This window comes from Rhinopithecus bieti, unplaced genomic scaffold (genome assembly GCF_001698545.2).
Source record: "Rhinopithecus bieti isolate Rb0 unplaced genomic scaffold, ASM169854v2 scaffold_28547, whole genome shotgun sequence".
Taxonomy (NCBI): domain Eukaryota; kingdom Metazoa; phylum Chordata; class Mammalia; order Primates; family Cercopithecidae; genus Rhinopithecus; species Rhinopithecus bieti.
Window position 1 is genome coordinate 446,913 of NW_016813480.1, and position 19,423 is coordinate 466,335.

Below are 19,423 nucleotides of genomic sequence, written 5' to 3' on the forward strand. Positions count from 1 at the left end.
CACACACACCTGCATTCCCCCATACCTCCCACCACACACACACACACCTGTATTTCCCCCATACCTCCCACCATGCACACACACCTGCATTCCCCCATACCTCCCACCACACACACACACACTTGTATTTCCCCCATACCTCCCACCATGCACACACACCTGCATTCCCCCATACCTCCCACCATGCACACACACCTGCATTCCCCCATACCTCCCACCACACACACACCTGCATTCCCCCATACCTCCCACCACACACACACCTGCATTCCCCCATACCTCCCACCACACACACACACACACACACACACACACACAAACACTTCTACATTCAGCTGTATCACCATCCTGCCCACGTCAGATCCTTTGTTCACGTTATTCATTGATTCTCTAAACTGTCCTCATGGCAAGATAACTAGGTAATTAACATTAAATCCCATCTTCTTCCCCTCCCAGGATCACTCTTCCTTCCCCCTGCAAAGCAGCCATCTGCGGCTGAGGAAAGCAGTGGAGCTGCGAGCAGCCATCCTGCTAGCCGGGCTCGCCAGCCAGGCTCAGTGCTGTGTCTACACGGATACCTTGGTAGCCTCTTGGCTGCACTCTGAGAACCACACATCCCTGGGATTTGCTGCAGCAAAGATTCGGTGTTAAGACAACTCAGATGCAAGGAAGAACTAATTGGACTGGTTCCTCTTGAAGGGTTTGAAACAACTCTGTTCCGTGAAAAGTGTCATCCCAGCAATACTTTGTAAGTTAGGCAGAAAGAGATGTCATGTGAGAGTTATTAAGCAAATGGATTCTATTTTCCTCCAGATGGGAAGAGTCTTACTAGCTGGGTGAAGCCCATCTCATTCTGGCTACACAAGCAATTTGTTTTCATGTTGTAACGAGAGGGAGGAGGGTCTCATTAATCAGCCTGGATCATATGCTCAGAATGGTAGCATACTGGAGACCGACCATTACCATTCTGTGTGGCGTGAGCTGCAATTAGGAAAGACTTTGTGGCTTTCATTCACTCAAATCTTTTAACTAATGGTGGTAAGGGTCACTAAGAAATCCAGTTGTTATAGCTGACATTTACATTTGGAAAAGAAATGTTTGTGTTGATTTCATTGATAGAGAACCATGTGGCCTTTCCGGTCTGCCTGCCTCTGACTAAATGATTAGTGTTACAGTCATCGAGAGCAGCATCCTGACCATAATAATAGATTTTTTAGCTACCATTACCTGCACCCACATGGCCTTGACATCATTTATAATTCACAGACCTTGAATGTGGTGTCTGAGTGAGACTTCATGAGTCAGAAAAATCCACCGGATCTATTTATGTGAAAATCCAGAAAGAAAAGGTACCCCATGGCTCACTGCACCATTTCTGCTCATGTTCTCTCGCGTGAGACCAGCTTCCTCTAGTGACAGATTTCAGGGTGTTTTCAAAGGATCCCAATGCCTCAAGGGAAAAGAAGAGGCAGTATCCATTCTGAAGATGACATAAACCACTGCTAATATCTGTGTCTTCATCATGTATTTCTTTATTTCAAACTCATGACACTATCTCATGCTTAATATGGTGTTTCACACAATGGTTCTCAAGTTTTCCTGCATATTAGAATCACCTAAGGAGTTTGAAAGCCTTCTGATGCCTGGGCTGCACCCCAGAGCAATTAAATTGGAATATCAGAGGTAGGGAGCCACACATCAGTGTATTTTTAAAAACTTCCAGGTGGTTCCAATGTGTAGCCAAGGGTAGGGGCCAGTACTCTGAGTGTGAGACATACTAACAGGACCCAGGTAATCCATTAAACTAGTCCCCAGGAAAATGCCGGCCCTTGCCTCCAGCTTGGTCACTTACTAATAGCTCCCAGAGGCAGCGGGGGTGGTGCTTGAGGGCGACAATAACACAGACCTTGGTTATGGCACACTGGGTCTTGTTCACAGAGAACATTTTTACAATAATAAAAACTCTGATGCTAATTCTCAAATTGTAAAATTGTAAAAGTTTATCAATGTATTGTTAACTGTCGTTGCTTTTAATACACACTTTTTTTTTGAGGCGGAGTTTCACTCTTGTTGCTGGAGTGCAATGGTGCAATTTCGACTCACTGCAACCTCTGCCTCCCGGGGTTCAAGCGATTCTCCTGCCTCAGCCTCCCGTGTAGTCAGGCCACCGCGCCTGGCTAATTTTTGTATTTTTGGTAGAGATGGGGTTTCGCCATGTTTGCCAGGCTAGTCTTGAAACTCCTGACTTCAAGTGATCCACCTGCCTCAGCCTCCCAGAGTGCTGGGATTACAGGTGTGAGCCACTGCTCCCAGCCTTTAATACACACTTTAACAATCAGCTGACTGGGAGGGAAAAGTAAAGCGAGAGGAAGTTGAAAAATAAATTGTATGTATTAATGTAAATGCATGTGAAAGTATAAAATGCTGTTTCTTTCACAAAGGAAAATCCCACTGGAACTTAGTAATGATGCCGTTATGACCCACATAAAACCCAAAGATAATTCAAAGTTACAAAAATGTAAAAAGAAAGATCTGGAGACTCAATGCACACCCACGGTGAACGTGGCCTCTGAGTGTCAGCTCTGGATATCCCGATCCAAACAGATGCTGCAGGGGCCGGGAAAGCATCACAAATATGAGGAAAGTGTATCCAAGCCGGGGCTTCCATTTGTTTTTATAAGACCATAAAAATCATAAAGCCTAGCCGGGTGTGGTAGTGGGTGCCTGTAATCCCAGCTACTTGGGCTGGAGGCTCCAGCTGAGGCTGGAGAATTGCTCGAACCCAGGAGGCAGAAGTTGCAGTGAGCTGAGATCGCACCACTGCACTCCAGCCTGGGCAACAGAGCGAGACTCTGTTTTTAAAACAAAACAAAACAAAACAAACAAAAAAAAAAACTGGAAAAAAAAACGATAAAGTGCACTATTTCCATGCCTACTTTAGACAGTGGCCCTCAGGTGTGGCTACACATTAGAATCACCTAAGGAGTCTTAAGAAATCTTGATGCTTACACTGCATTACGGATCAAGGACATCAGAATCCCTGGGGTGGGACTGAGGCTGGCATTGGTCTTTTGTTCCAGCTTCCCAGAGGACTGGGGATTCCAGTATTCAGCAAGGCTGAGGATAACTGCATTGGAAGAAAGGAGCAGCTAGCTACCTGGATCCTTCATTCCTATCTCTTCTTTTCTCAGGAGCCAACAGAAAAAAATGCAGCAGGAGGGAAAGACAGGAAAGGAGGAACAATAGAGGAAGAGGGGGTCCACACACCTGTAGCAGGAAAGGCTCGGCTTGCACCACCCACCCCTGCCTGCTGCACACGAGGCTGGGAGCTACCTTGGACTTTGTGGTCGTGGTCATCCTGCAGGATTGTGACGGCAACTGTGTGGTTATTTTCCATCTCCAGGAGAGCAGCCTCATGGCTGGCGGTGAGATCTTCCACCTGGAGGAGAGTCGCAGTTACTGGTTAGACAGAGAGCTGCTTGGAGAACAGAAGTGGAATTCCGTGAGTGGAAAAGGTCCATGACCTGAAACATCAATGACAAGTCACAGCCTCGTGCTGAAGCAGGCGAGTTGGACTTTGGTGGTGATGTGGCAGCCCTCAGAGTCAAGAGGAGGTCACTGCCACAACCTGGCTCTTTGCAGGAGGATCCAACTCCAGGCAGGGGATCACTGCCTGAGGTACCTCTTTAAAGTCCTTAGTGTGGCTCCCGGACCATCCCCTTCCCACTCCTAGTCCATCCCCTTGCACCGCTATGAGCGATGATGGCAAAGGAAAAGAAATGGGTCCTCCCTACGAGGTGGTCTGTTTCCCAGAGGCAGGGGGAGCTACAGTACACAAGGTAAACGGAGGCGAACGAATACTTATTAGGCTGCCCGAGATACGTCGAGATACGTTACTCTACTTAACCCTCAGAGCCACCTTATGAAGTAGATCTTTTTATGCCCAATTGACAGATGTGGAAACTGAGGCTCAGAGAAATTTGAAATGTTTTGCCCAAGGGCTAATAAATGGCAGAGCTAGTAGTGAGACCCAGGTCTGTCTGACTTCAAAGGTGAAGCTCTTTCGAATGCACTATTGTTTTGTGTTGACCTCCCCCAAGCAAGACCAGTACACCTTAGGATTCTCTCGCCAATACCAGGTGAGGCTGGGAGGTCTGCGTGTCTCTTTTTAAACACAAGGTTGCCCCCCAGATTATAACTTGGACTTTCTGCTCAGGCAACGTGGTGCTGCTTCCCAGCTGCAGGAAAGCTTCTAGCAGTTTAATCGCAAGTAGTGCAGCCAGTCCAGCCCAGGATTCTTTATTTTCACGTTTCCTGACCCCCTCCCCTACCCCTCACCTTCCTGCCTATCAGGTTTACTGTTTTTGTTATTGTTACTGCGGCTGTTGTTTTAACTTCAAATACATGACTTGCAGGAGTAATTGCCTAAAATGACCTCTCCCTATCATTGCAAATCTCTCCTGGATACACTACAACAGTGTTGATCCAAGTTCTCTGTCAGTGATCCACTGCAAACATCACCATTGTACACAGTACCACAGTGCACACACCCACACACAACCACACCCAAAACCAAAGTTTCACAAAAACAAAACTCCCCCTTCCATTTGGAAAAGTCTGGTTTAAAAATGCTTCCTCTGTTTTACTTCATTTTACAAAACGCTAGTTAGAGGCCGCTACATTTATTTCACAAGCTACTCATGTGTCAAAACTTGACATTTGAAAACCACTGAACTAGAAAATGTGCGCTGGTCTTGAAGCCCCTTGGTGGCCCAGTTCAGAAGACGTTGCTTCTAGCTGGTCATATTCAGCCACGTCTGAGGCTCCCACATTTCTCTGGGGAGAATTCACGGGCTGACCTTTGATCTGAATGGAGAAAGGGTTCTTCCCCAAGAAAAGAAGCCTGCCTGTGAAGTTGACACATGGGGATATATCTGATTTAAAAAGGGGTGGATTCCCATTCTGGATACTATTATTTCATCAAAAAATTATCCCGACTTCTCTTTCTTCTGGCAAACAAGAACTTCATCCACTAAAACAAGTATCACTGGGCAGAACCAAGAGCGGACCCATGGCATTAGGAAAGCTGCGTCGCAGTGTGAGAACGGACACGGTGCACAATGGCTCGCTCGCATTTAAAGGCCATTCTTGATCAAACGGTATTTACTTGAAGCTCAGAGCTATGAACCCACCAGCAGAAAGGCTGATTACAACAGTATTTAATTGTCCAATTCCTGTTTACAGGAGGTTTTCATGGAATCTTTGTCCAAAACCTTTCAATCTGTTGGAAAAATAAATCACTAATTTAAAAAGGAAATATCTCTTCTTTCTGCTCCATTACGGATGTCACTCAGGCCATAGCACACTGTAAAAACACAGCACCCCCCCCCCACACCCTCCCCCCAACACATACACTGTTTGGAGGGCTGCCACACAGTTCAGGAGAGCAAAAAACCTTTCATCGGTCCTTGGCGTGATTCTAATTTATTGGGTGCTTACACAAATGATCATGAGTGGTTTCAGAAAAGACAGACAGATGGAAGAACTAAGTTTCAGAAGAGTCCCATGAGTCCCAGGAGGTGGATGTGCCTCCTGTGTCTGTGGCATCAATGTATGCTACACTGTGTCTGTGGCATCAACGTACGCCATTCTGGTTTGCTGGAAGGTAAAAAGCCTTTGATTCAGTGGTGATGGAAATCCATGCCCATTGTAGTAAGGGTAATGTAATGGCATCATATGTTCCTTACAACCTTTCAGAGGTGCTTTTATGAGTGAAATCACTGATCTCCTAACTCTAAAAGTTCATATGGAATTAGAGAAATGCCCAGTATGTTAGGAAGGAAACTAAAGGGAGCCCACGAGTCAAAAAATCTGAACACAAGAATCCCTGCTCTTTAGTAATTTAGGTTTCATGCAACTTTATGGTTTTTAAAAAATGTTCTCTCCAAGAGGAAGGAGCTGCCTACTGCTGGCCATCCTCTTTCTTGTCATAGTATTAATCCGTACAACTTCTTCTCCTGTGGTTCTTGGCTCCTTTCTACAGCACAGGTTCACATTTATGAAGCAGCCAGTAAGAATTCCCAGCCTGAGAGGACCTTGAAACCAGAAGGAACTGGAGGAGATTTAAACAAGGTGACCCAAGGAAAGCACAAGATCTTTCTATGCATTGAAGATCACCAAATCAAAGACAAAAGTGCTTGACCATTATGGCCTATGGCAAACTCGGGCTGGCTGAAGCATCCTTCTCTTCCATTTAGAACCCTGGTGAGTCCCCTTAGACCACCACTGGGCCATCCTCCTCCCTCCATAGAGAGAGTTCTGGGCTGTGCCATGGAGGCGTCTGTCAACACGGATATCCGGTAGTCCTCGTTCTATGGAAAAGCAGCTGTTCCCTGTGACATGACTCCATTCCCGCAGCTGCCTGCTATTCAGCTGGGCTGACTGACAGCAGAGCACAGGGTTGGAAGACCACCCTCTCAGATGGGTAAGAGTATAGTTGTGGTTTGACTTCATTTAGCCATTTACAAAATGCAACGATCTGGGGCTTTGGCAAGTCACTTGGAGAAGACTTAGATTTCAAATGAAGAAACGTGGGTTTTACATTGTCTCGGCTTCATTCATTAAACCCAAACCAGATTAAACTCCCATTTGCGCCCATCCACATGGGATGAGAGAAAGGGAGCCTGCCCAAGCCCACTCTCTCCCACGCTCTCTTAATGACTTTCCTTTTTAGATAACGAGGGGGCCCTCCTTCACTTGGTCATGGGTTGCAGTATCCTGGACACTGGCTCAGAGCCATGCCAGAGCTCCCACTCTGCTGTCATCCCATGCCGGGCTGTGCCTCTGCCCCTCTGCAGCCCTCCACGCAGGCAGGTGTTGAGAGAGGCCCCGTCTCCACTGCACCGCGTCCTCCGGAGCGTGGAACCTCTGGGCTGATGGCAGGCTCTGGTGCTGGGAGACGGAGGGCCCTCAGGGATCTCTTTCTATTTGATTAGAGAGAATGTGGTTTCCGCTGCACAGCAGCTGTGAGCCTGCTCTGCAGGAGAGCTAAGGAGGCATAATGCAGATGATGGACAAAGTGGCCTCTGTACGTTTGGATTAATCCTGGGATGCTTTTCCTTTAGTCATTTAGTTTAAAATGATTTCCGTACGAAAGCATAGAAAGTGCATCCTGGATATGAGACAAAGCAACATGTAAACTCCAAAGGCTGAGCTCTGCTGCTCCCTATGGAGGAGGAATGTCTGCTGAGCCTTGATGGAGCAGAATCGTCATGCATCCAGATAGGCAGTCCCTGAAGCGTGTGGCTTTGGAGCAAGTTGTGGAGTAAGACAAACTTAGGGTCTTGGAGGAATGGGTCAAAGGTCACATGCCTGATCCTTGCATGCCAGGCTCTGTGGCTGCCTACGTGTGGGGACAGTCAAAGGCAGCCCAGAAACCAGGGCTGGAAGCTGGGCTGAACATGTTTGGGGCAAAAAAGGAAAATGCGTGTGTGTTTACAGTGAGTCTGTTTTGCGTGCTTTGCTAAAGGGAAGCTGTGGCCATGTGACATCTATTGATGTGCAGCTTGCTACAGAAGGAGAGCTGGCTTTCACACACTAAACACCTTTATCATTGCACCTTGAAAATAAGAGTTACATCTTGTCTTTAAACTCACTTAAGAAAGCCAAGAGGTAAGACCACCTCCACCCCTCCCTCAGGTCCTTAACTCAAGCCAGCAGGGTCCTACAGCTCCCATGATGCTTGCGGTTCCGGGCCCGGGCTGTACACAGAAATTCCCTGGGACAGTCCAGAAACAACCTGCTGCCAGGTCTCATCAGTGATTCTGATTCAATTAGTGTGAATGGAGGCTGAGGAGGGGTGTTTTGCCAGTTCTCCAAGTACCCACCTGTGTAGCCAGGGCACACACCATGGGCAGAGAGCCAGCCCGTGCCCCGTGAGATGGTGGGGGGGCCGAGCAAGAAGCAGCTCTGGTTGGCTTTGTCATGAAGGAGGTGCTGCTGCAAAGCCAGAGGTCAGCCTGCCTCAGCTGGCAAGTCCCAGTTTGAGTCAAGTGATATTTGCAGCCTCAGAAAATCCTGCGTGTCAGAACGGAAGCAGCACCTGCCCCTGCTGCCAGCTGTTGGGGGCCACAGGGTCATGAGGAGATGCCAAGTCAGTCAACCTGATTTTGAAGGTTCCAGAAGGACAGAGATGTCGCTATCTGTGGGGTTAGCACTGCCCAGTGCAACTGTCCCTGAGAAGGAGGCCCCAAGAGTGGAGAGTCCACCAGGGACTCTGAAACCACAGATCATCCTCTTCTCCATCTCAGTCACACACCTTTGAGTCTCCTCCCCCACTAAACAGGAACACTGATTCTATCTGGTAGTTAGACTATTGGCCTGGGGTGCATTTCATCTTCCTCACTTCCTGCATGTTCTCTGCTAGGGAAACTGAAGCCTGGGGAAACAGCCAACGTTCTGCAGCAGGAGCAGAATCAGGGGCCTGAATAATTCATAGGCTTGACTCTCTGGTTCCCCCAAACCAATGGGTTTCTGTAGGAAAGATTCAGCCAAATGTAAAGCACTCAGATATGATTTCTGACACTTCCAGCTGTGAGGATAAGATGTGAAACTCTCAATTCCTCCACACGCTGCCTGCATTTCTCACCCACGTGACAGTTCCTTGGGCACTTATCTCGAAGCTTCCTCAATGGATAGATAAGCAAGCCCACATTTTATACATCTTAGTATCTCTTGCAGTATCCTGTCATGGTGCTTTGCATACATACAATGCATTCCATAAATATTCTTTGTACAGGTGAATCAGTAAATAAATAAACGGCTTTTGCTATCATAAAGGATCATGAACGGAGCACAGAGCTCTCATACAACAGAACATGTTTGAATTACGCCCAGGTAGCTTATGTAAGTCATTTTCATGTGGAAACGTCAAGGGTTTCTTTCCTTTCATCACTCCAGCTTGAAATATCTAAAAGGCCACCATGTCCTGGCTTTAAGAAGAGGTGAGGCACACCCCTTGGCACATACTTCTGCACAGGTGAGGCCTCAGCAAGGCGTCCTGGCCCTCGAGTGGACATGCCCCCCTCAGCAGTGCCTCAGCTCCAGGACACCACCACGTGAGCCTTTGTTCAGCATCTCCTGTCTGCAGACCACCTCTTACCCCTCCTCCTCACCTTCTGGCATCTTCTCAACCAACTCAAACCTTCAGATCAGAGGCCTTTGGTAAATATGGGTATAAACGTGTTCTGCATAAAACTGGGAATGAACAGCCCATAGATACAGAGGCACAGAACAAGTTGGTATTCACACCAGGCTTGAGACGTACAAAGCGGCCGTAAAATGAGTAAGACTGTAGACGGCAGCCCGTGCAAATGTCTCCTGACAGGAGTTACATGCAGACAGACTAGGAGGCACGACGCCGGGGGTTCAGTGTCGCATCTTAACACCAACAGGTAACTTTAGCTGTAACCTATTCTGTTTCCTAGTCTCTACAGTCTAACCCACCTCAAACAGGGAGGTGTGTCTGGTTTTTATAGGCCTCTAGGAAAGGAGAATGACTAACCTGAGATACTGTCTAGAATAAAATGCCATAAAGTAAGAGAGGTTTTTTATTACAATGACAGCAATTAGTATTACTCTTGAATTTCTCCCAGGTCCCCTAAGATTCACAAGCCTCTTCTGGGGCAGTGGGAGGGCCGGGTGGGTATTGCCGTCTGGGATGTCCATTTGGAAGCAGCTGAGGAGGGCAGCCCAAGGGTTTCTGACAATGAAGAGGCCACTCGACACTAAACCTGAATGCCAAGTGAGATTTAAAGGGTGCCCTTCACAAATGTCAACTTACCTTAAGCATATCATAAGCACACTATATAAAGCAACATACCAATTAGAAGGTGGGGGTGAAGGCACCGGAGCTGGAGAACTTAGAAATAAGATAAAAGAAAGGAGCAGTGCTCATGGAAGCAGGGTGGGTACACTGAATCGTCCGCCCGCCTCTCATCAGTACTAATGGCAGTCATGGACAGGGTGGCTGCCGTGGGGGTGGCAGCACCTGCCTCCTTCCGGCTTTCATACTAACAAGCTCCCTTGTTGTCCAGGGAGGAATTATCCTCTGGTAAGTCCATGGATGCATTTTCCTCTCCAGTAAGGTTTCTGGGCGAAGGTTAACCATTGGCATTCATTCTTTCATTCAGCAAATGGATATTGTGGGTACTCCGCCAGGCATGGATCCAGGTGCCAGGATCCAGCAGGAGAGCTGGCAAGCAAGTACTTAGTGGCTGACAGCAGGGGTGTGGAGCCAGACTGGCTCAACCCTGGCTTTTCCATGACCAGCTCTGTGAGTTCTGGCAAATTATTGAACCATGGGGGCTTGGCTTTCTCCCGTGTAAAATGGGAATAAGAATGGTACCTTCCTCATTAGGGGAACTGTGAGGACTAAATGAGTCAGTTCATGTAAAGAGCTTAGAGCAGTGTCCGGTGTAGGACGAGTGCCAGATACATGTTTGCTTGTTATTCTTTCTGCCCTCATGGAATAGAAAGATGCTAAATAAAGTAGAAAAGCAAAATGTATGTTAGTGATAAGTAGTGAAGGAACACTAACACTGGGTGTGTATGTGGTGGGGGGAGGAATAATAATTTTGGATAAAGATCTCACTGAGAAAAGTGACACTGGAGAAAAGTCTGGAAGGGAGGGCAAGAGGGAGCCATGCACTGTCTGGAGGGAGAGCATTCCAGGCAGAGGACACAGCAAGTGTGAAAACCCTGAGGAAGAGTGAAGGAGGCCAGAGTGGCTGGAGGAGAAGAGAGGACGGGGGAGAAAGGAGAAAGCAACTCAGAAAATGAACTGTTCGAAAAGCTCACCTACTGAATAGGACTTCTTGCTAATGGGGCACTGGATCCCCTCCGCCTGCCACCCGCATCACCCAACAGCAGAGCTCGAGCGGCACTGCAGACTGACCTGCTCCTGGTGCTGACACCGGATGCTCAGCAGCTGGTCACGGTGCTCCTCCTGCAGGCGCGCCATCTCTGCCTCGAATTGCAGCTGCAGCCGCTCCTCCAGCTCCTGGAGCTCGGCCTGCTGCTGCCAGCCCAGCCTCTTCACCTCGTCCTCGAACCGCCTCTCCAGCTCCTCCTTCTCCTTTTGTAGTTTCTCGCACTTTGCTGTATGGAAGGCTGGGTGCAAAGCACAAGATCTTTCTTAAAAAATGGCTGTAGGAGGCATGGGAAGGACTCAGCCTCCATGGTCAGATCATCAAGCCTGGTGTAATAAGCAGGGCGAGGTCCTCTGACTTCTGCAGGGCTACACGGTTTGTAAAGTGCTTTCCTTTCTACCCATTAGATCTAGATCCTCACGACAGACCCTGGATGTTGAAGAGAAGCTGCAGCCCCACGGAGGTCTGGAGACTTGCCCAAGGTCATCCAGTGGCTGCAGAAGGAGCTGGGAAGGCAAATTTGGGCTTTCTGATGGCAAGGTCTCTAGGGCAAGTTGTGACAAGGTCCGTGGTCCACAGACATAAAAAATATTGGGCGTTTGGTAAAAATGTAGGCTCTGAAATATGCCCTGGGTGAATCAGAGCCCATGAGACAGGAATTCAGGATCTCAACTTCCAGCAAAACCCCTGGGTGACTCTTATGTCCCTCAAGACTTGAGAGCTGCACACTTTGGAAGCTGGAGATAGGAATAGGGCCTGGCCCCTAAGGCTATTCTCTTCTAGCTAAAATGCCAAACAGGATGATCTCAGAGAAGGTGGTGTGGGGGCTTCCTTTCCGGTACCCTGAAGTTTTCTACTTGGTATCTCTTTTGCATAGGCACTCCACCCCTAATCACAGAGTCGTGGTTGGCTTCAAGTGTGCCAGCTGAGAACAGGGCATGAGGCAATGACATTAGCCACCACCGCTCCTGCCTGAGCTCCCCCTCCAAGCCTGCTCTGTCTTAGTGTCTGTGCCTCTCCTGTGCTGTGGGCAAGAGCCAAGTGCTTCCATTCTAAAGACCTCTCCCTGAACTGCACACCTGGTTCCAAGACCTTGACAGTCTACTACGTCTAGGTCCAATGGAGCTGATTACACACACACCCAAATGCAAATGCCGAGGCACACGGACACATCATTTTCGTTCTGCAAAGGTCCACCATGCTCGCTGCGCTGTGCTGTGAACTGGGGAGACACTGGCATTTAGGTTAAAATCGAATGAGCAGGTATAGGTGCTGATTAACCATAATCCACACTCTAGTGGTGGTTACCGATGACGGGAATATACATCCAAGGTTGCTAGATGGCATGAAACACCCTAATTAGAAGTCCCACGCTATAGAGGCAGCTAATAAAATAGGGCTTCTTTGCCACATTTGGCTCTGAAAAGTTTAATTAGCATAAGGGATGTTAACTTTTTTTCTTCTGGTGAAAGAAGTGGTGGTGGTGGACTGCCTAGATATGACACAGGCACCTTGCCCTTGTGTGAAGGGTGTGTCCTAACACCCTTCACACAGCCCAGCAGCCTAACACTGTCCCTAGTGGTCTTCCTAGCCTACCCAAGGGCTTCCGTTGGGCCAGTGTCCCACATCCCATCATTTAATGGAGAACTCTGATCTCCCAGTGCAATCAGGATGCACCGAGGGCAGGGTGGTGGGAGCTGTTCATTCCATGTGTAGGCAGTAAGGAGATGCACTATAGGTCCGAATTTACAAGCGAAAACCAAACTGACTTTAAAAGATGCCTGGCTTTTGATGAGCGCTTTGCACCAATAATTCGAAACAATATTGGTGGACAAGGACTCCTTCTCGAAAAAGGCTTTTGTTGCTCTAAGTTCTGAACAACTGCTACAGTGACTTACCTTTCAGGATTTTGAACTTTTAGGGGCTTTTTATTTTTTAAATCACAAACACAGAGAAAACATAGAAGTACAGTACAAGGACATTACTGTGTAACTGGAACCATTTGAGAGTAAGATGCTGACCTGCGGAACATGAACCCCACATCTCCCCATGTACATTCCCTACAAATAAGGGCTTTCCCCAATTTAACCATAGCACCGTCATGAAAATCAGGAAAGAAACATTGCGACAATAGTGCCGCCCAGTGCTCAGACCTACTTCAGTTTCACGAGTTGTTCCGACGACGTCCTTTTTAGCAAAGGAATCCAGCCCTGAATCACAAGTTGCTGCAAAGGAGGCTCCTGTCTCCTTAGTCTCCTTCAGGCTGGGACAGTTCCTCAGTCTTTCCTTGACTTTTAGAACCTGGACACTTTTAAAGAGAACTGGCCAGGAAACTTGTTGAATGTCTCTGAATTTAGTGCATCTGACGTTTTCTTCTTATTCCATTGAGCTTACGCCTGTTTGGCAGGAATATGACAGAAGTGGCACTGAATTCCTCTCAATTAATAAATTTAAATAATGTAATGAAAATGGAAATTTCTTCTTTTTAAATTATTTATGTAGTGAGTCAGGAAAATGATGTGTATTACTGATTTTTACATGGTGATGCTGAACATAATTTAGTGGTATAGAAGACAGGGTGTTAAAAATGGTCCATTTTGGGTATCAAGTTAGGTGTGCCCCTGAATATATTGCCACATCTGTTGCAAGGAGATCTTTTAGGTGAGGTATTTCTAAGGAACAAAGAGCTGGAAAGCACCAAGCTTCGGAGCACAGGAAGGAAGCCGACATTTTGCTCGCCTGCTAATAATTATTAGTATGAAAGGCAGACTTGGTCAGAGACTTTGTGGCTCCTTGTACTGAGGGCGTGGCAGGGGATCCCCAGAGTCCTCCCCTTCCTCTGATCACTGGAGACTCCAGTCCCCACACAAGGAACTTAATGAACAATGACTGATAGGCAATGTGGCTCAGGTGTGGTGGCAGGGGTGAGGACATTCCTGTTCCTAGGAGTTCTGAGACCCCAGTTTACTCGAGCTCCAGCTCTCCCTAAAGACCCTCCAACGAAAAAAATGTCATCAGGGTTCCACCAGGGAATTGAGCTAGCGAACAAAGCTCTTAGGAATCATAGAAGAGGTAAGAGGTAGATATATAAAGATAGGTTTATCCTGGGATGACTGGGTGTTAAGAAAATAGAACAAAGACCATAGAATGTCAATTAAAAAACAGTGATTGACAGATTGACACAAAGTCAAATTAAGTCAAGTAGAGAAGCAAGAATTTTATCTACATGGGGAGAAAGCATGAAGTCACCCTACAGACAAAAACACAGTCCCCTGCTGCCCACTAGGACAGTCCAGGGAACGAGCTCCCAGTGCACGGGGCCTGTCTGCAAAGTGCTCTTGCCTCTAAAGGTCATTGTGAAGTAGCTTCATAGTGCCTTCGCCTCACGTAGCATGTGCCTGTGGATGGGATAACTAAAGCAGTGACATCGATGTATTTGGTTGTATTTAGGTTTACCAAGAAGCTCACTGAGAGGTAACACAAACAGCCAAGGAACATGAAAAGACGCTCAGTGCCCTTGCAAATGGAAGCAGGAAATCATGTTTCATCTACAAGGCTGATAAAGAGGAAATGTTCTGATAAAACAGGAAGAGTATGAGGAAACTGTCAATCGATGGACTGCAGGTGAAATACAATTGATACAGCGGCCTTGGAGGGCAAAGATATCTTTCAAAATTGAAATGACAGGAACGGCAGCATTATGGGTGCGAGAGAAAGAATCTGGGTTTCTTTTGGGGTGATGAAACTGTTCTAAAATGGATTGTGGTGACAGCTTTCCACAACGCGGAATATACTGAAAACCACCAAATTGTATACTTTAAACGGGCGGATTGTATGGTATGTGAATTATATCTCAATAAAATTTTTACCAACAGAGAGGAAGAACATTTTTAAAACACTAACATGACATGGAGTATATCTCAGAGGATAAATTTAGATGTTTTTATAGAAGGAAAGTTCATATTCTGATTTTAAAACTCTATATAATAATGGTGAAGACAAATGCTGGCAAAATAAAACAACAGTGAAAACCCTACCACAACACTGTTGAATATACACACACACACACGAACATATATACATATATGGATATACAGTCATGCATTGCTTAATGATGGGGATACGTTCTGAGAAATGCTTTATTAGGAAATTTCATCACTGTGCAAACATCATGGAGTGTAGATGGCATAGCCTACTACCCACCTTGGCCATATGGTGTAGCCTATTGTTCCTAGGCTGCAAACCTGTACAACATGTTACTGTACTGAATACTGTAGGAAAGTTACAGCACAATGCTAAGTATTTGTGAATTCAAACATATCTACACATTAACAGGGTACAGTGAAACTATGGTATAAAAGATAAAAAATGGTACAACTGCACGGGGTACTTACCACGAATGAAGCCTGCAGGACTGGAAGCCGCTCTGGGTGAGTCAGTGAGTGGTGAGTGAATGTGAGGGCCTGTGGCATGACTGTACACTACTATAGACTTTAGAAATACTGTACACTTAGGCTACACTAAATTTATTTAAAATAATTTTTTCTGTCTTCAAAGTAAGTTAACCTCAGCTTACTATAACCTTTTACTTTCCAAACTTCTTAATTTTTTCAAATGTTTTGACTCTTTTGTAATAACACTCAGCCTAAAATGCAAATACTCCGTAAAGCTGCTCAAACATGGTTTTTCTTTATATCATTATTCTAAAAGCCTTTTCTATTTTAAATTATTTATTTATTTATTTTACTTTTTAAGCTTTTCTGTTAAAAACTAAGACACAAAGGCATATATTAGCGTAAGCCTACACAGGCTCAGGACCATCAATATCTCCATCTTCTAACTCCACATCTTGTCCCAAGGAAAGGTCCTCAGGGGCAGTAACACCCATGGAGCTGTCATCTCCTAGGAAAACAATGCCTTCTTCCACAGTATCTCCTGAAGGACCTGCCTGAGGATGTTTTACAGTGAATTTTGTTTTATAATAAATAGAAGAAGTATCCTCTAAAATAGTAATACAAATATAGCAGAGTAAACACATAAACCAGTAACAAAGTCATTTATATTATCAAGTATTATATACTGAACATAATTATATGTGCCAGACCCTTTTAGGATTGCCAGCACATTCAGTTTGTTTATACCAGCATCACCACAAAGATGTGAGTAATGCATTGTGCTGTGAGGCTCTGACGTCACTAGGTGATAGACATTTTTCAGCCGTAGTGTAATCCTGTGGGACCACCTTTGTGCATGAGGTCTGTTGTTGACTGCAGTGTTGTTATGTGGTGCATGGCTGTACGTGGAACCTAGGAATCATTCTTACCACTTCTTAGCTAGAGATACATTGAGCACATAAAACTCAAATGAAAATAATTAAAAAAAAATCTAACCATTTATTTTGTCTTTAGAAAGTGCTGTTTTGCATGGGTAAAAATTATTTATCACATGCCAATGTCAGTAGCTTTAACTCTAGAGGATCAAGGCAATAAGCTGACTTGTATAGATGGAATAAAACAGACAAAACGTACATAAAAGAATAAAAACAACTTATGTACATTGGTGAAAAGAATTAGATGACACATATCTTTTAACATGATAATTTCACAAGTGCACAAAAAACTGGGTCAAGGTCAACCACTGTAGCATAATTTGGCTTAGGGAACTAGTAGGGGGCTAAATTATGATGACAAACCCAATACACACATAGGTTGAATCCTATGCCAGTGGGATTTGGGTAACCAGTAAAAAAATAAGGCAAATCTTTTTGTAGCATCATGGAATGACCTCTGTAATATATTGTTAAACCTAGAAAAGGCAACACGCCAAGCCGTGTAATTGCAAAATTACATTTGTGATAAAACTGTATCTCTATGTCTACTCTTTCTCCTTTGGGAGGTTGGATGCCAAGGTATAGGAGTCACTGTATATTAAATTCCTGTAATGATATATATTTCATTAAATCCCTATTTATTGTTTGCATGACTTAGAAGTACAGAGATTTTAAAAATTATTTGTTATAACTGAAGAGAAGTCTGGGTTTTCAAAAGTTCTGGTATCCAGCAGTCGGACTTTTCAATTTCACTGGTAGTTTTACCCACGTCAGTGGTAGGACGACTCATGGATCAGGCACTCTACTAGGGCTCAGAAATGATCAGGTTTCATTCGAGGGCTGTCCCTGAACTGCACTGTTGTCTTACATAAATCACAAACTGGGTAAACCTCAGTTTTGCTGTCTATAAAGTGGCAAAGTAATCACTTTTTGCACATATAGCTCCAATCCCCAAATTCCCAATTGCTATTATAAAGTGAGAGGTGATGCCTACATTCTTCCAGAGGCTCTCTGTTGTAAGCCCTAGGCCTGTAGAAAATATTGGATAATAAGAGCAGCTGGCACCAGGGAAAATGGTTCCAATAATGGAGTCCCTAAAGAAATAAATATCCTGTTGCCTCTAGTAAACCTTCAGAAGTCTATCTATTTGGGCACTTTTCAGCCGGAGATTAATGTAAGCTAATTTAATAGCATTAGACAACACCTGGAGTTTCACTTTCATTATTTCTATTCATGTGAAAACACTTAGTCCTTCACAGTGAAAGGCAGACACCACTATCATAAACCCCTATAATCTAGGGAGCTGAGAAAGTAAATTTTCAAATAATCAGATGATTGGTCAAGATAATATAACATTTCTAATTCATAAGCATAAATTTGAAAAGCAAAAGTAGGATTATAATCTGTTGTACAGTTTTAAATAACTGATGTTTATTGACAACAAATAATACACACATATCTGATATAAAAATACCTAAAATATTATTAAAACTGCATTTGGAACATCCTCAGACATATATAATATAAAGATATCAATCTGCCAACTTCTGAGTATAAACCAGTAAGATGTAGTGTGATCCTTGAGACAACAGCAGACTAAAATTGCTGCTGGAACCATTTATAAGACAAGCTTAATTTCAACCACAGTTCATAAATTGAGTAAGAGAATCGAGTAAGATCAATTTGCTCTCAACGACTGTCCCAAGAGTCTTTTGAATAATTGTAACTTTACATTGGTTTTCCAAAGAGGCAGCAAAAATAGGAGGTTACAGCACTAGATTGAAACAAAAGAGAACTATCTGGCTCTATAGCTCGTAATAAAATCATAAATAAGAATATTACGTGGCCTTTTATGTCATAGCGAAAGCTTTATATATAATAGCTATAAAATAAATGATGAACCAATACTTTGTGTGTATATATAATATATACATGTTATCATCATATATACACACACATATATTTACATGCACATTATATATATTTAGGTCACTATAATAGTCACTATCGTCACATACTGATGAAAGACAATATCACAGTTAGATAAAAGATTAAGTTGTTTCTTCAAGAGATTGGGAGTAATTGAAAAGACAAAATAACTGTCAAAGACAAAATTTAATTTAAAAAATCATCCTTAATGTCACTACACAAAGAAAATGAAAATTTAAATTGTGCAATCCCTTCACAGCATTTCAGTGGTGTGAATTCTTAATATCCTGTTAGGAAGTTCCTATGTCTTCCTACCTAACATTTTACAGCAACTTTATATTCTCATGTTCATGTAACACAATTTATATTCTCTCATTATTGCACAATTAGTTTGTTTCCAAGATTTGCCATTATAGACAATGCAACAAACATGTTCACCCATATATCATTTTGCTTTTCTTCATTTAGGATACATTCCTTCCTGTAAAATTACATGGGATTAAATATTATGAGCATCTTTATGCAGTGGAGTTTTTCTTTTTTGGCAGCACAGATCCTTGTAACAAACCTGTGACCACCAGGCGGAGCTATGCTGCCTGAAATATGCCCTCTGGTGGCAACTGTCTTTGTCCAAACCTGTTAGGTCACAGGAACATCCGCAAGGCGGTCAGGCGGGCTGCATGAAACACAACTGCCTGGGATCCCGGGCACACTACCCTGTAGAGCCCTACTCTCTCTGATTACTGATTTTTGATGACAATGTTAGGAGGTGAGAAAGGAATGGCTGAAAATGAAGGATGAAAGTTCACGGACCATGGCCGGGCACAGTGGCTCACGCCTGTAATCCCAGCCCTTTGGGAGGCTGAGGCGGGCGGAACACCTGATGTCAGGAGTTGGAGACCAGCCTGGCCAACATGGTGAAACCCCATCTCTACTAAAAATACAAACATTAGCCGGGCTTGGTGGCACGTGTCTGTAATCCCAGCTACTCTGGAGGCTGAGGCAGGAGCATCGCTTGAACTCGGGAGGCGGAGGTTACAGTGAGCCGAGATCACGCCACTGCACTCCAGCCTGGGTGACAGAGCAAGACTTCATCTCAAAAAAAAAAAAACCAGTAACAGAAAGTTCATGGACCAAGAGTGAAAGAGCAGGAGTCATTGGGGCTCTTGTCATCTCTACAGGTCCCTGCAGCACCTCTAGGGCCTGGTGACCAAAAGGGAGCTGGCGCTGTGAAAAT

At 44.9% G+C, this 19,423-nt stretch overlaps 1 protein-coding gene and 1 long non-coding RNA gene across 4 annotated transcripts in view; one reads left to right on the forward strand and one right to left on the reverse strand.

Moving 5' to 3' along the window:
- Positions 1–19,423, reverse strand: part of MTUS2 (microtubule associated scaffold protein 2) — a 472,062-nt gene that overhangs the window by 16,118 nt on the left and 436,521 nt on the right. For all 3 annotated transcript variants that reach the window (XM_017848470.1, XM_017848469.1, XM_017848471.1), the window contains 2 exons: positions 10,955–11,169; positions 3,334–3,439 (listed from right to left, as the gene is read on the reverse strand). In XM_017848470.1, coding sequence (XP_017703959.1) covers positions 3,334–3,439; positions 10,955–11,169 — 321 coding nt within the window. The remainder of the gene's footprint in view (positions 1–3,333; positions 3,440–10,954; positions 11,170–19,423) is intronic.
- Positions 3,589–14,804, forward strand: LOC108512919 (uncharacterized). Its single transcript, XR_001880744.1, has 3 exons — positions 3,589–3,839; positions 6,044–6,484; positions 14,379–14,804. It is a non-coding gene; the product is annotated as an uncharacterized LOC108512919 (long non-coding RNA).